This window comes from Prionailurus viverrinus, chromosome E2 (assembly GCF_022837055.1).
Source record: "Prionailurus viverrinus isolate Anna chromosome E2, UM_Priviv_1.0, whole genome shotgun sequence".
Classification (NCBI taxonomy): domain Eukaryota; kingdom Metazoa; phylum Chordata; class Mammalia; order Carnivora; family Felidae; genus Prionailurus; species Prionailurus viverrinus.
Window position 1 is genome coordinate 24,624,324 of NC_062575.1, and position 13,444 is coordinate 24,637,767.

Here is a 13,444-nt window from a genome sequence, read left to right on the forward strand (position 1 = left end):
CAATGGTGCATGAGAGGAATTAGGACCATTTAAGGATCATATCGATTCAATTAAAATTTGAGTGTCTTTTATGCTCTGTGAACAATGTTAGATGCTACTTCATATAATGTCTGGTAGGTGATACCATCTCCGTTTTCTAGATGAGGAGACTGAGGTTCTGGGTTGAAAAGAGTGGCTTCAGTCTATTTAGATGCAGGTCTCAATCCTGGCTCCATTTCGTAGTAGGCAACTGTAAAGCCTGTGCTTTATCTGCTCTACAACCCTGTTATTCTCATCTGCTTAAGTTCTCAATTGCTAGGAGAAAGCATCCAATTTTTTAGCAACTTTCACGTTGCTTTTTTAAACCACCCATACTTTTTATACATATAATTAGTTATTGGAATTATGGCTTAAGGAAAGAATAGTGCCATCATGCTCTTCGCAGAAATAATTCCACTTGATTGAGGAGTCCCTGGAAGTGTTTTCATTTAGGGGAAAAGAAATTTCACCTTAATTCTGAATAGGAATAATTGCAAGTATTGCAGTGTAACAGAATTGGCAATTTGAGCAGCATCATTTATTGGCTAGCCATGTGTTGATGCTGCAAATGGTGGCCTGTGCAGAATTATTTAATAGACGAGCTACAGAACAAACAGTCCATGCACTAAAGTCACCATGCACAGGGTGTGTAAAAATATTGAGACAGGATATCATTGTTAATTCGCTTACAATCTATGATATATGTTCTCCCATAAGGAAATGGGTGTAGACATGTCTGTGATCCACAGAGTGGGATAGTTAAGTTATAATTATTTAGTCAAAGAATACACTGCTTTACAAGACAGGAAATTCACATATAAGGAAGCAATTTGTACATATTGAGATACTTGAATGATTCTCAGTGTTCTGATTTAAAGCTCTCAAGTTTGCTGTTCTCTAGTAAGAGCTTTCAAACACAAATGTGAAAGGTCAGGTAGAGGTTAATAGATAAAATCTATGTGAAGAAGTCATGTCTGTCAAACAGATTCACGTTAAGATGCTGTAATAGCATCGGAGATGATTGTTAGACAAATGTCTCACTAAGCACTACATAGACATTTTTTTTAGCAAAAAAGTATGTTATTTTATTAACACATCATAACTAAGATTCTAGAGACCCAGGTTTGAGCCTTTGTTCTGCCAGAGTCTGTTATGAACTGGCCTAAAACATTTTCCATTGCTGAGCCACATTCAAAATCCATAATATTCATGTGACAATAGATTTCCAACTAAGTTTTCCTATGAATTATTTTAGGAAAAATCAGATGTCATCTATATATGAATATACATATATATGTATATACATATACAAACACACAAATGTATATGAAATGTTACAGGATGCAGAACTCATCAGCATCACCCCTTTTTCTGAGTAATCCCAAGGCTATCTGAAATAGTAGAAACTATACCACAAGTTTATACTGAGGCATTTAATAAATACAAGTGTCAATTACAAAACAGGTAAAATACCTAGAGGAGCAGTGAGAACACTTAGATTATTTAATATGAAAAACACACTCTCCTCACCAGCATTCACTGAAGTGTTAGGTCCTTTCTCTTGGCAAACTGATCATGACCCTTGGGATGGAATGGAGTAGTCTTTGAGCCTCGCGTGAGCCTTGGAGATGTCAAGACTTAAAAAAATGCATCTGGTCCCTGAGACATGACAAGTATTAATATTGCATGCTTCCATAGTCTAGCTCTGAGCTCCCAGAGCAACTGGAAAAGCCCCCAATTAACGTTTTATTTTGTTTGTCTTTTTTCCTCCCTCTTCACTTTCTTCTACCTTCTCTTCTTCTCCCTTGTATTGTCTTTTTCTCTCCTATAATTGTCCATACTTATGTGCAGGAATTGTGTTTGGTTCTGGGCATGGGAATGAATGAGGCATGCTTTCTGTCTACAGTGATTTACTATCAGCACAGGTTGAAATCCTAGGGGAAGTGATGAAGAGGAGAAGAGACTTGAAAGTTAATGCTATGAGAAAGTGGCTAGCAAAGGTGCAGAAGATCGAAAGGAAGAGAGTAATTAGCACTACCTGGGAAGCCTTCTTAGCCTCTGAAACACCAGAGCTGGGCCTGAATGGATGGATGGAATTTTAAGAGGCCTAGTAAAGGGCAAGGGTGGTCTAGACTGCATTATCCACACAGAATAGTGAAGGTGCTAAAGTCTGTTGGAAAAATCTGAAGAAAGGTAAGTATCTGGGGAATCAAGGGCATATGCTGTGTAGAATGTTATAGTAAAAGTTGAGTTTGGGTACAAATCATGCAGTAGAGATTTGAATGCAAAAAAAAATTTTTGTCTGTCACCTGGAAAGCACTGTGGGGACATTACTATTTTGAAGTTGATAAGAGATGTTCATACATTGTAGCATCACTGAATATAGTCTTTGTTTCTAATTTTTAAAGTTAAGGTAAGTTTAATTATTATCACTAGATACCTAATTTTTATTTACATACATATATACGTATACGTATATATTTATAAAATGTATATACAAAATGATGTATATATAACTTTGAGTATACTTGTGTGTGTATATATACATATATATACATTAGATATGTGTATGTAAAAATAAATATAAAAACGTACATTTACATATATCTTTGTGAGGATGTCATATATCTCTGTATGTATAAAGGAAGACATTGGCTTTTTATTTTTCATGTAATAATATCAAATTTAAATTCTTATATAACAGTTAATAACCTTTTACATATGATATTGGTAAGTCTCAGGGAGTTTTAGTGATTTACCCAAGATCACTACATTACATTGTTGGTAATCTCATGTCAAAATAAATTCTCATCTGTATAACCCCAGAACTCATTTTCTAATACCTATAGTCCTGTGCTTTCCATTACAAAGAACTGGGAGATTTGGGGGAGGGGACAAGCTTCAATTTCTTCATAAAAACATGTCACATTATCTTTGTTTGTATTTTTTGCCAAATTTTATAAGCACATTATAATACAGAATAATCATTTCATATATTATTTTTAAAATTTGAGAATTGTAATGTTTTATGTTGCTATGGAATTATAGAACATAATTTTAAAACATCCGCTTAACTTTGTATATGTTTGATTTCTATAACCTTCACCACTAATTTAATATTTCCCTACTGTTGCATATTTAAATTGCTTGACAGTTTTCAAAATATCATGTAAAAAAGTGAACATCTTACTCTAAACATTTGAGATATCTGGAGAAAGGAAAATTTATAATTTCCTTGAAATAAATTCTTAGTTTTAAAAATACCAGATGAAAGTATATAAATAAGCTTTTGATTCCTGATACATTTAACTCATTAGCTTCACAATTATGTTGTGATATTTTACAAAAGCACCAGAAATATATGAGAAATATAGTTTCTCTAAATCCAGACCGTTGTATCTATCTGCCTATCCATCTATTATCTATTATCTATCTATCTTTACATCTACCTATCTATCATCCATCTATCTAACATTACCTTTCTAGCTAATTCATAAGTTGTAGTCACAAGGGAAAATGAACCCTATCGAGTTCATTTAAATTTTTTTTATGTTTATTTTTGAGAGAGAGACAGCATGAGTGGGGGAGGGACAGAGAGAGAGGGAGACACAGAATCCGAAGCAGTCTCCAGGCTCTGAACTGTCAGCACAGAGCCCGACATGGGACTCGAACTCACAGCGAGATCATGACCTGAGCTGAAGTTGGACACTTAGCCAACTGAGCTACCCAGGTGCCCCCTCACAGAGTTCATTTTTGAACACTATGGAAGCTAAAGAGTTTTCTAATGATTTGTTTTCTCCTTTGTGGTATATCTGTGCAAGTTTGACATTATTGCACTTATTATATTGTAGCTATAATTCAGTGATAAGGTGGATTTATATCTGGTTGTATATCCTTTACCCCTCATACATGGCAGCATAGAGTACAAATCACATGGCAGAGCAGAGAGTTGTGGGTACAATATGTGGTCCCCAAAAGGAACTTTTCCCTGGTGGATTTGTACCACTTAATCTCATAAATGAGAGATTTTTTGTTCCACAGATAGTAAAATGATAATTGCACATTGAATTGGCAAGAGTTTTGGGAATAACAAAGCTAGTGGTTTCATAACCAGGATAATGTGTTCAACAAGTCTTATTCAAAAGAGGAGTCTAGCACAGCATTTTATATCAACTGCAATCTTTGTACAGCACAATCTGGGAAACCCGCAAAGAGTGAATTACAGTAATCAGGCTTCAGAATGACAAAGGAGTTAATCAGCATCTCCTTGCCTTTCTCGTGAAGCCTCTCAATCTGGTGATATCACAGAAATTATAAAAAGAAGTCTTCGTGACGGATACAAAATGCTTCTCAAATGATAACATTAAAGACAATGGGAAACACACACACACACAGACACACACACACGTTTTAAATTTTTGAGATGACTGACACTAGATTCTAATCAGAAATACTCCCTGGATAATGAGACAGAAGGAACAGCTGTTCAGCACTTAGGAAGAACTTAAGGCCAACCTAGGACTTAAATTTTTAAACTACTGCAACAGGGAAATCTCCATATGATTGAATAAGGTTAAGATAGAAATACTGTCTTTTAAATATAGGAAAATCTATTCACAGTAGGGTAATATGTACCAGTTGCAGGGCAAGGTGATTCCCCCTCTCCCTTCTTAATTCTGTTACCAGGGTTCACCTCCCATCCCAAACCTTCCCACCCAGCTCTCCAGTGTCAGATTCAAAACCTCCAATGAATTAAATTCATGGAGAATAGATTGTTCTCATTAATTCTCATGAATTTTCTGATTAGATTAGATTTTCAAAATGAAGTTTGAGGGAAATTCTTCTAAAATGTGATGATTTATGTTCCTTTTTCTGAATTTATTTTATAGTTAATGCTATTGAGACTCCAGCAGGACAGGCTCATTCTCCTTAACACCAATTTGTGTATGTGTGTTTTTTCTTCTCAAAATCTTAGAGCTTCTTATTTTCAAGAAAAAGAAAAGGTTTCTCCCAAGGATGTTCCATGATTTATCCTAGAGTAACTAGGTAAAGGGTTTAAGTATAAATACTAGAAACGTTACTGAGTTGGAAATTTACAAAAGTCAAAGAAAGAAGATTTTTTTTTTTTTTTAGTTTTATTTATTTTCAGAGGGAGACAGCACAAGCAAGGGAGAGGAGCAGAAGGAGAGAGAGAGAAAATCCCAAGCAGGCTCCACAGTCAGCATGGAGCCTGACATGGGGCTCGATCCTATGACCCTGGAATCATGACCTGAGTTGAATCAAGAGCCAGACACTGAGCCACCCAAGCACCCCAAAAGATGTAATGTTTTTAATTGTATCAACTGCAAGTCAGTCCTGGTATTACCATATTTAATTAAGTTGATTTTCTTTTTCTTTGTGAGACTATTTATCAAATGCCAACGTCAATGAGTTTCACTACCCCAGAAGAAAGCATTTTGTGATACTGCTTGCCATAAAATTGAAAACTCTGATTTGTTGTCAGACTGATATTATGGAAGTTTAAGTATAATATTTAATCTGCTGAACACTGCTGGACATCAAAAATGTGTGACTATGAACATGTAGAAAGACATGAGCACTAATTTTGCTTGACTACTTTGGTAAAAAAGGAGGGACACAATTCTTGTCTTTGGGAATGGGAAGTTATTTGAAATTAACACCATCAAAGATGTTTTAAATTGGTTTATTTCAGCAGAAAGGATGTAGGGATCTCCTGTATGCTGTTTGAAAATCAAAGTTGAAACTGGATAAAAATGCCATTTAACTGAGGCTTTCGGTAACTTTTTAGTATCATAGGTCAAAATTTTTGACTTCTCAAATCTGAGAGGAAAAAGAACTTACTATATTTTCTGCTCTTTGCAAGGTGGTATTTGATACCAAACAATACTTTTTAAAATAAAGAAGTTATCTCTTTGTCGATAAAAGAAAAAAGCCTGAAGTGTGGGAGAACATGTGAACCAAAGGATATAATTTAGGAGAGAAATAGAGGGAACTTTTAAGGCAACTTTAAGCTTGTATTTTAGGAGTTTATCAATATCTTACAACATCTATGTAGGTGACATGATTTGAATAAAAATTTTTAAAAAGGTTCAGTGACAAGTGTAGAGATGCCCCAACTCAAGGAGAAAAATGGGAGGGTTGAGGTCACTTGGGGTTTTTCCTAGCCTGCCTTTTTGGCCACCAGGTAGCAGGAAAAATGCTCCAGAAATTCTTTCTTGAATTTTCTAATGAGTCATTGTTAATTATGAGATTGAGCCTAGCGGAAGCTCAGAAAACAAGAGCTGTTCATTATACAGTTTTGCACTGAAGTCCATGAAGTGTGCTGCATGCCCTAAAGAAAACTTGTGGAGACTCCTTGCTTGTCTTAGAAATTAGAAAACCCACTCCAAGTATTGTCTAAGAAAAGAGAAAGTGTGAAGACGTCCAGGTACAGCTTTCTGGCTGGGTCATCTTGAGCAACTCACTTAACTGAATAGCTCTTACTCGCTTTTTACTGATGGGGAAACAAAGAGCCTGCCCTGCCGTCTCAAAGAATAGCCCTTTGGACAGCAATGTGTTCATATATTGAAGTACTCTTTGAACTGTAGATGTGTATTTAACAATGATGTGCTGGAAACATCTTTGACACCTGGGTAATGAACCAGTATGCTGACCATATTTTATAGGGTCTTGGCAGGAATGGGGTAATTGAGGAGAGTTTAATAAGTAACTGTTGACAAAACCTTGGCCAGGTTAAGAGAGACCATCACAGGATAACAAAGCACCTCAAGCCTAGCAGCAGAAGAGCGATCATTACCCCTAGACCCAAGAGAACAAGGGATTGGGGCATCTATTGGATACTAGAGTTTTGTTCTAGTAATACCTGAAAAGACTAACCATAGAGTAGGCCAAACATGTGACTGGGATATTTGGGGAGTCTGGAACTTCACCCTGCTACATCCTCCCAATCTCCTTGGGTAATGTCTGTTGGCTGAATCTAATGCAGAGTCAGAAAGTAAGGAAGTTCGTTGAAGCAATCCATAAAGGTCACTGTCCCATGCCAAGAATAGGTAGGAAATGCTGGAAAGTGGATCTGGAGGGGCAACTGGAGAATGTTCAGCACTCTAACCACCATCCAAAGAGGCATTTAAATAAATTTTGGTTGGGAAGGAAAACGGGGAAAGGGAGTAGCATAGTTGGATAACTAGTGTGTGTGAAGAACTTTACATGAATTATCTCACATAATCTTAGTATAACCACAATGGAAGGCTGATTTATTATCACCATTTGACAGGGCAAGATACTGAATCCTGATGAGTTTAATAATTTGTTCATGGTAATAAAAGTAGTTAAGTGTGAGAATAACATAAGAAACCAAACTTGCTTGACTTCAATATGAAGGAGCATCTGTAAAGGGACTCCAGCTTCTCAGTAGATATGCCTATAAGGTAGTGTGAGGCTGCTTGCTTTTATAGAGGAAGGTGTAAACATAGGTGGAGACCCATGGAGCTCTTTTTGTCCCATTTAAGCAAGGCTCTCATCATGATGCTTCACATATATTTTGATATAACTCATACACATTAGCCTGGGTATGCTATTTTTAACTGAGCCTCAATATTATTTTAATTTCAAATGTCTGAGAGATATCACAGTCTTTTTTTTTTTTGATTTACACTCTCATGATGTATTTTAAAAAATGATGAGAATAATACATACCAAACTTCTCTGACTCTGAGGAAATTATCAAAATTATTCCACTGAAGTAACCTGAAAGGACTCTTGCATAGACTTCAACCTATCCACTTCTTTGGGGGGAAAAATGATGCCTTCCTTGGGTAATTATATCAGTTACCTCTGATTATTAGATGTTATATATTCCAAAGTCCAAAGGATGGCTTTAATTTATGATGAACTTAGAATGTGATGGTACCTAAACTTGACACACACTTGTGTAAATATCATGGGAGTAAAACAATTTTCTAATGCTTCCTACTGGAATTGGGCCCATAATGAAGGTATTCTGAGTTATGAAATATATATCCATAGCAGAATAGCCATATTGGCATCCCATCATGCTAATGATGAGGCTTTATTTGTTGTTGTTGTCTTAGCTCATGAGTTATATTTTGATATGATCAAATCCTGAAATAAGCCATTATATTGAAAAATATTATGTTACTATCAATATTTCCAAATAAGCACGGTTAACCAATTAGTGCTCCCTGAATGGGAGTCTTGAATATAAAAGTGGTTTCAAGGTGTAATAAAGTACATCAGAACTCACAGCTGTTCTTAGAGCCTGCACACTGTCTGGGTGGGATAGATTTCCCTGGGTACTCTTGTGCCTCGCCTGCTATTCGAATAATTCAGGGACTTGAACTCTTTGTAAATCTTTTACAGACAGATGATTTAAGGAGATCATAAGAGTTAAAACAACCAAACCAAAAAAAAACCCCAAAAAACAAAAACAAAATGAAAACAAACAAACAAAACCACAGGATTACAACTTTGGAAATGGCCAGATAGTGGCCCATCTTCCATTTGAACCAAACGTGTAGGATATCCCTGGGGTTAGAAATGCAGGGGAAATTCTCTTTAATCCAGAAAGTTTTATATTACTTGGGCCAGAGACATAACTCACACTTATTCAACAAGAATGTTTTGGGCTAGTCACAATAATTTTTATTATGGGCTTTTACCAATATGGTGTGTGGGGGTGTATTTTTTGACACAGAATTAAATAAAACTGCAGAACACAGAAAAAATATAGTGTCACCACTGTAAGGGATCTCATTGTTCTTTGAAATGGGAAAAACTGGAAATAACTGGAATATCCACTGATAGTATGTTCATAAATGAACAATCATGCAGTTAAAAGAAGTAATGAGTTGGACCTCTAGATGCTAGTGAGCAAACAAAAGAGATCTCAAAGATATCTATTCTGTGATAAAAGAAAGTCCCAAAACAGTGCCTGTATCATGACCACATTTGTGGTTAAATGTTTATATGCATATACACATTTCTATGAATATACATATAATGGCTTTGAAATTATACACATCAAAATGTTAGCAATATTTATCTGTAAAAAGAGGTATGAGAGTAAGGAGAGGGCTAAATAAAGATTTTCAAAATAACTTCAGAAGCATCTACCCAAATTTTGTATCTTTAACAAGAATATTAAATTACTGGTGAAACACATAAAGAAGCAGATGGATGAAACCCTGAAAATATATCAGAAAGGAAAAAGCTAACATTTTAGCACTGACCATGTTCTGTTATTTTGTATGATCTTATGTTTTACCTCCTTTCTCTTTTCTCTGTTTTTAATTTTTTTCTAAATTTTGTATTACTTTTACAATGGAGAAAATGTAGCTAACTAATTAAAATATAAATGTTGAATAGTACCTTTGGATTTAGACACTCGCCTACATTAATTCTGATTGGTGTTTTATTCATCTGAGTTGATTCTAATAATGCATTTATTTCTTTCATCTCTCTGATGTATTTGTGAGCTTCAGAATAATTTATCTTTGACCTCAGAGCCTTCAAGCTATTTATGTATTTACTCCTCTTGTAGGGGAACTGGAGTCTGTGATAAATTGTAAGATTCTTTCACTTCCAGGGTTTTCCTGGGTAGATGAGTTCATGTTTTGATTTATACTTTAATTTGGTAGGCAACAGTATGCCATTCAGTTTACTTTCTAATGTATATTTTTGCAAGTTCTCTTTTTTATACACTATAAAATGTATTTTTGCAAGTTAGCCACTAATGTCTGTGACTGAAATCTTTCAGTGTTGGCATCACTGATGCACACCAGTTAAAAGGCAAAAGAAAACAGAAGATTATCTGAGTGGGGACTTGATGTAGGCGTGTGTGTGTGTGTGTGTGTGTGTGTGTGTGTGTGTGTGAGAGAGAGAGAGAGAGAGAGAGAGAGAGAGAGAGATGCACACATTCATTTTGAATGAGCTGTCTTCCTGAAAGTCATTTTCCCATTTTTCCCCCTCAGCAATTATAAAAACTGCCCTTCCCAACATGGACAGAGAAGCCAAGGAGGAATACCTGGTTGTTATTCAAGCCAAAGATATGGGTGGACACTCTGGTGGCCTGTCTGGGACCACAACACTTACAGTGACCCTTACCGACGTAAATGACAATCCTCCGAAATTTGCCCAAAGTAAGTTTGTTCTCTACACTGGGTGAATATCTAATTATAATGTTTTCGTATTAATTTATTTTCTAATTTTTAGCAATATCCAAAAACCTGACAGCAATCATTGTTTATTATATGCAAGGTATGCCAATGTGTGTGTGTCTGTGTGTATACACACACATATACACATACACACACACATAGATATGAAACCACCAACTCTCCTGTCATTTTGGTAATAAATATATTCTCATTTTACAGATTTTAAAGAAGTTGAGAAAATTTCCAAATATTTAGGGTATAGTAAATAGTGTAGCTAAGAGTTAGAACCATTCAGTTACAGAACATCTGACTGCAAGACGTGTGCTTAGTTCTCCATTCCCTGGTACCTCCCCTTGTGAACTTGAGAGAGTAATTACAGTGCACCTCAGATAGTGCTCTATCAATAGTCCCACTTTGTTTATAAGAGGAACCACATCTGTAGTGCCTTAGGAGGGGAAAACAGATAGGCCGTGTACGGTATACTGGCCGCAAGAATAAACACTCTTTCCTGTGACTTCCTGTGGCTCCTTCAGCCATCAGTGATCACTGATCCTACTCATCCTTACTAAAGCCAGGCTCTGCCTCAGAAGCATCTCAACAAAATTCGAGGCAGCCACCATCCATGAATCAGGGAGACAATCACTGTTTTCCAATTTTATGTACGCTCACAGAACCGTTTCTTTTTTTTCTTTTGTTTTTAAATTTTTAATTTATTTTGAGAGAGAGAGATTGAGCATGAGCAGGGGAAGGGCAGAGAGGGGAAGAGAGGGAATCCCAAGCAGGCTCCATGCTGCCCGATGCAATGTGGGGCTGGGTGTCATGAAGCCGTGAGATCATGACCTGAGCCAAAATCAAAAGTCGGATGCTTAAGCAACTGAATCACCCAGGTGCTCCACAGAACCATTTTCTTGTGAGCACTTATCCAACTACTCTGACAAACTGCATTGTGAAGACCTTTTGATGTGGAGACTCTTGAGTTGAGACATGAGTGATGACTAGGAATTAGCTGGAACAAGATGAAACTAGGGAAGTGGGGGTGTGGTCATGGCAATGGGAGGAAGAGGATATCCCAAAGTCCTGTGAAAGAAGGGTATATGGCCCTAGGTGAGAATTAAAAGAATCTTATAATAGGGGCCCCACGATAGCTCAGTCGGTTGAGCATCTGACTCTTGATTTTTGTTCAAGTCATTATCTCATGGTTCATGAGATTGAGGTCTGTGAAGGGGTCTCTACTAATAGTGAAGAGCCTGCTTGGGATTCTCTCTCTCCCTCTCTCTCTGCCCCTCCCCACTGTCTTTCACAGTAAATAAATAACCTTACAAAACTCCTACTACAGTTGGAACACAGAGTCTAAAGAGTTAGGTTAGGCAAGAGTTAGCTATACTTGGATTTGGAGGCCATTCTGAGTGTCATGATCTTTATTCTAAGATTGCTGGGAAGCCATTAAAAGGTTTTACATTATAGGTAAAGTAATAGAATTGAAATCCAGGGAAATAAGAGAAAATGAAATCTGGCCTCCTTCCAATGTGTTCTCCACACTGCAGCCACTTGAAGGGTGTGCATAAGCATTCATGTAAAAAGTGATGGCAGAGCTAGCATGCCAGGGTGGTCTTTGTGGAACTGGAGAAAGGTGTATAGGTGTGACAGATACTTAAGAGGTAATGATAACAAAACTTTAAGGATATGTTGTATTCTCAGTTGAAGAAGTGAGTTTTCACATTTTTGCAATGAGGGATTACATGCATGCTGGTGCTATTTGCTATGGTAAGGAATACCATAGGAGAACCTGTTGTGGTTTTTTTTAGGATAATTTTTTAAAGTTTATTTATTTATTTTTTAAAAGAGAGAGAGAGAACGTGAGCAAGCATGAGCAGGGGAGGGGCAGAGACAGAAGGAGAGAGAGAGAGAATCCCAAGCAGGCTCCGCACTGTCAGCCTCTAGAGCCTGATGTGGAGGTCAGTCTCACAAACTGAGAGATCATGACCTGAACCACAACCAGGAGTTGGATGCTCAATCAGCTGAGCCAACCAGGTGCCACTGAGTGGAGAGAAGAGCAGGGAGAGGGTTGAAGAGGGAGGTAGGGGGAGAGGGAGAGAGACAGATGGGGAGGGTGTTGAAAATGATACATTTAAGGTATTTTTGAGAATTTACCTGCAGAAAAAAAATCAAAGGTAAAAAGAACAGAAAGGATGAATTTTCATTAGGAATTTCAGCATTTTCACTTCTAGTTATGCATAAATCTGATAACAATGCAACCCTTTTTAACCAAATTATTGAAATGGAGAATACCATCTCTCCTATCCTTTCCCCAGCTCTCTTCTTTCCTTTTCAGTTGCCATTATAGTTAAGGATCTAATATGCAACTCTTCTTTCTCAGAAAATGATTGTTTCAATTCAGCAGTGGCAGGTGAGTTTCAAAAGTGTTCCCTTTCTTAGGAGTAATAACTGTTAACTATGATCACACTAATAGAGATGAGTGAGTAGAATAGGAATGGATAAATGTTCCATTTGCTTGGCTTCCCAAAGCTCCCTGATGTAGGACTAGCAGCAAGGTGAAGCCCCTTGCTGGCTTATTGCCTTAACAAGCATACCTAGAGGGATCATCTCAAACCTTAACTGGAATATAAAGTTTGAAGGAAATGGAATCATTACACTAATTATGAGAGAATTGGGAGGCTTGTATTGTATGTGTGGATTTTCAGTGCCTACCTTATGGCAAAACTATTTGGAAAACATTTTTGTTCCCCAGTCCCATAATTTCATGATTCAAGGAGACATTTTTATTTCATCATTAAATAAAAGTGTGCTAGTGCTAGAAGAAAACCTTACCCATCATAGGAAATAATCTTGTTAGATTGGGTAGAATGAGCCTAGTTTATCCAAGGGACTCAGTGATTGAGTTCCAACTAGAATTGGGTAATGTTCTCTAGATTTAATTTTTCCTTTTGTTTTATAGCTCATCAAATATTTATTTATTCCCTTGTTTTGGTTCCAGTGGGACTAAAACTTCCTGATTGCCTTGACTTTGGGTTCCCCACAAACAGGCATTGAGACAGGAATTTGATTAGAAGTAGTTTATCTTGGAGATGATCCCAAGAAACGCCAGTGGGGAAGTGAGGATGTGTGCGAGAGAAGGATGGAGAGCCAATAATGTGCATTATCAAGCCGGCTACAACTGTGGAGGAACTGGAGCTTTATCCCATCGGGGAAACTCTGCAACACTGTAAATA

The 13,444-nt window shown here is 36.9% G+C and overlaps 1 protein-coding gene across 2 annotated transcripts in view; it reads left to right on the plus strand.

The window, feature by feature from the left end:
- Positions 1-13,444, plus strand: part of CDH8 (cadherin 8) — a 348,752-nt gene that overhangs the window by 169,748 nt on the left and 165,560 nt on the right. For both annotated transcript variants that reach the window (XM_047835884.1, XM_047835885.1), the window contains exon 4: positions 10,029-10,196. In XM_047835884.1, coding sequence (XP_047691840.1) covers positions 10,029-10,196 — 168 coding nt within the window. The remainder of the gene's footprint in view (positions 1-10,028; positions 10,197-13,444) is intronic.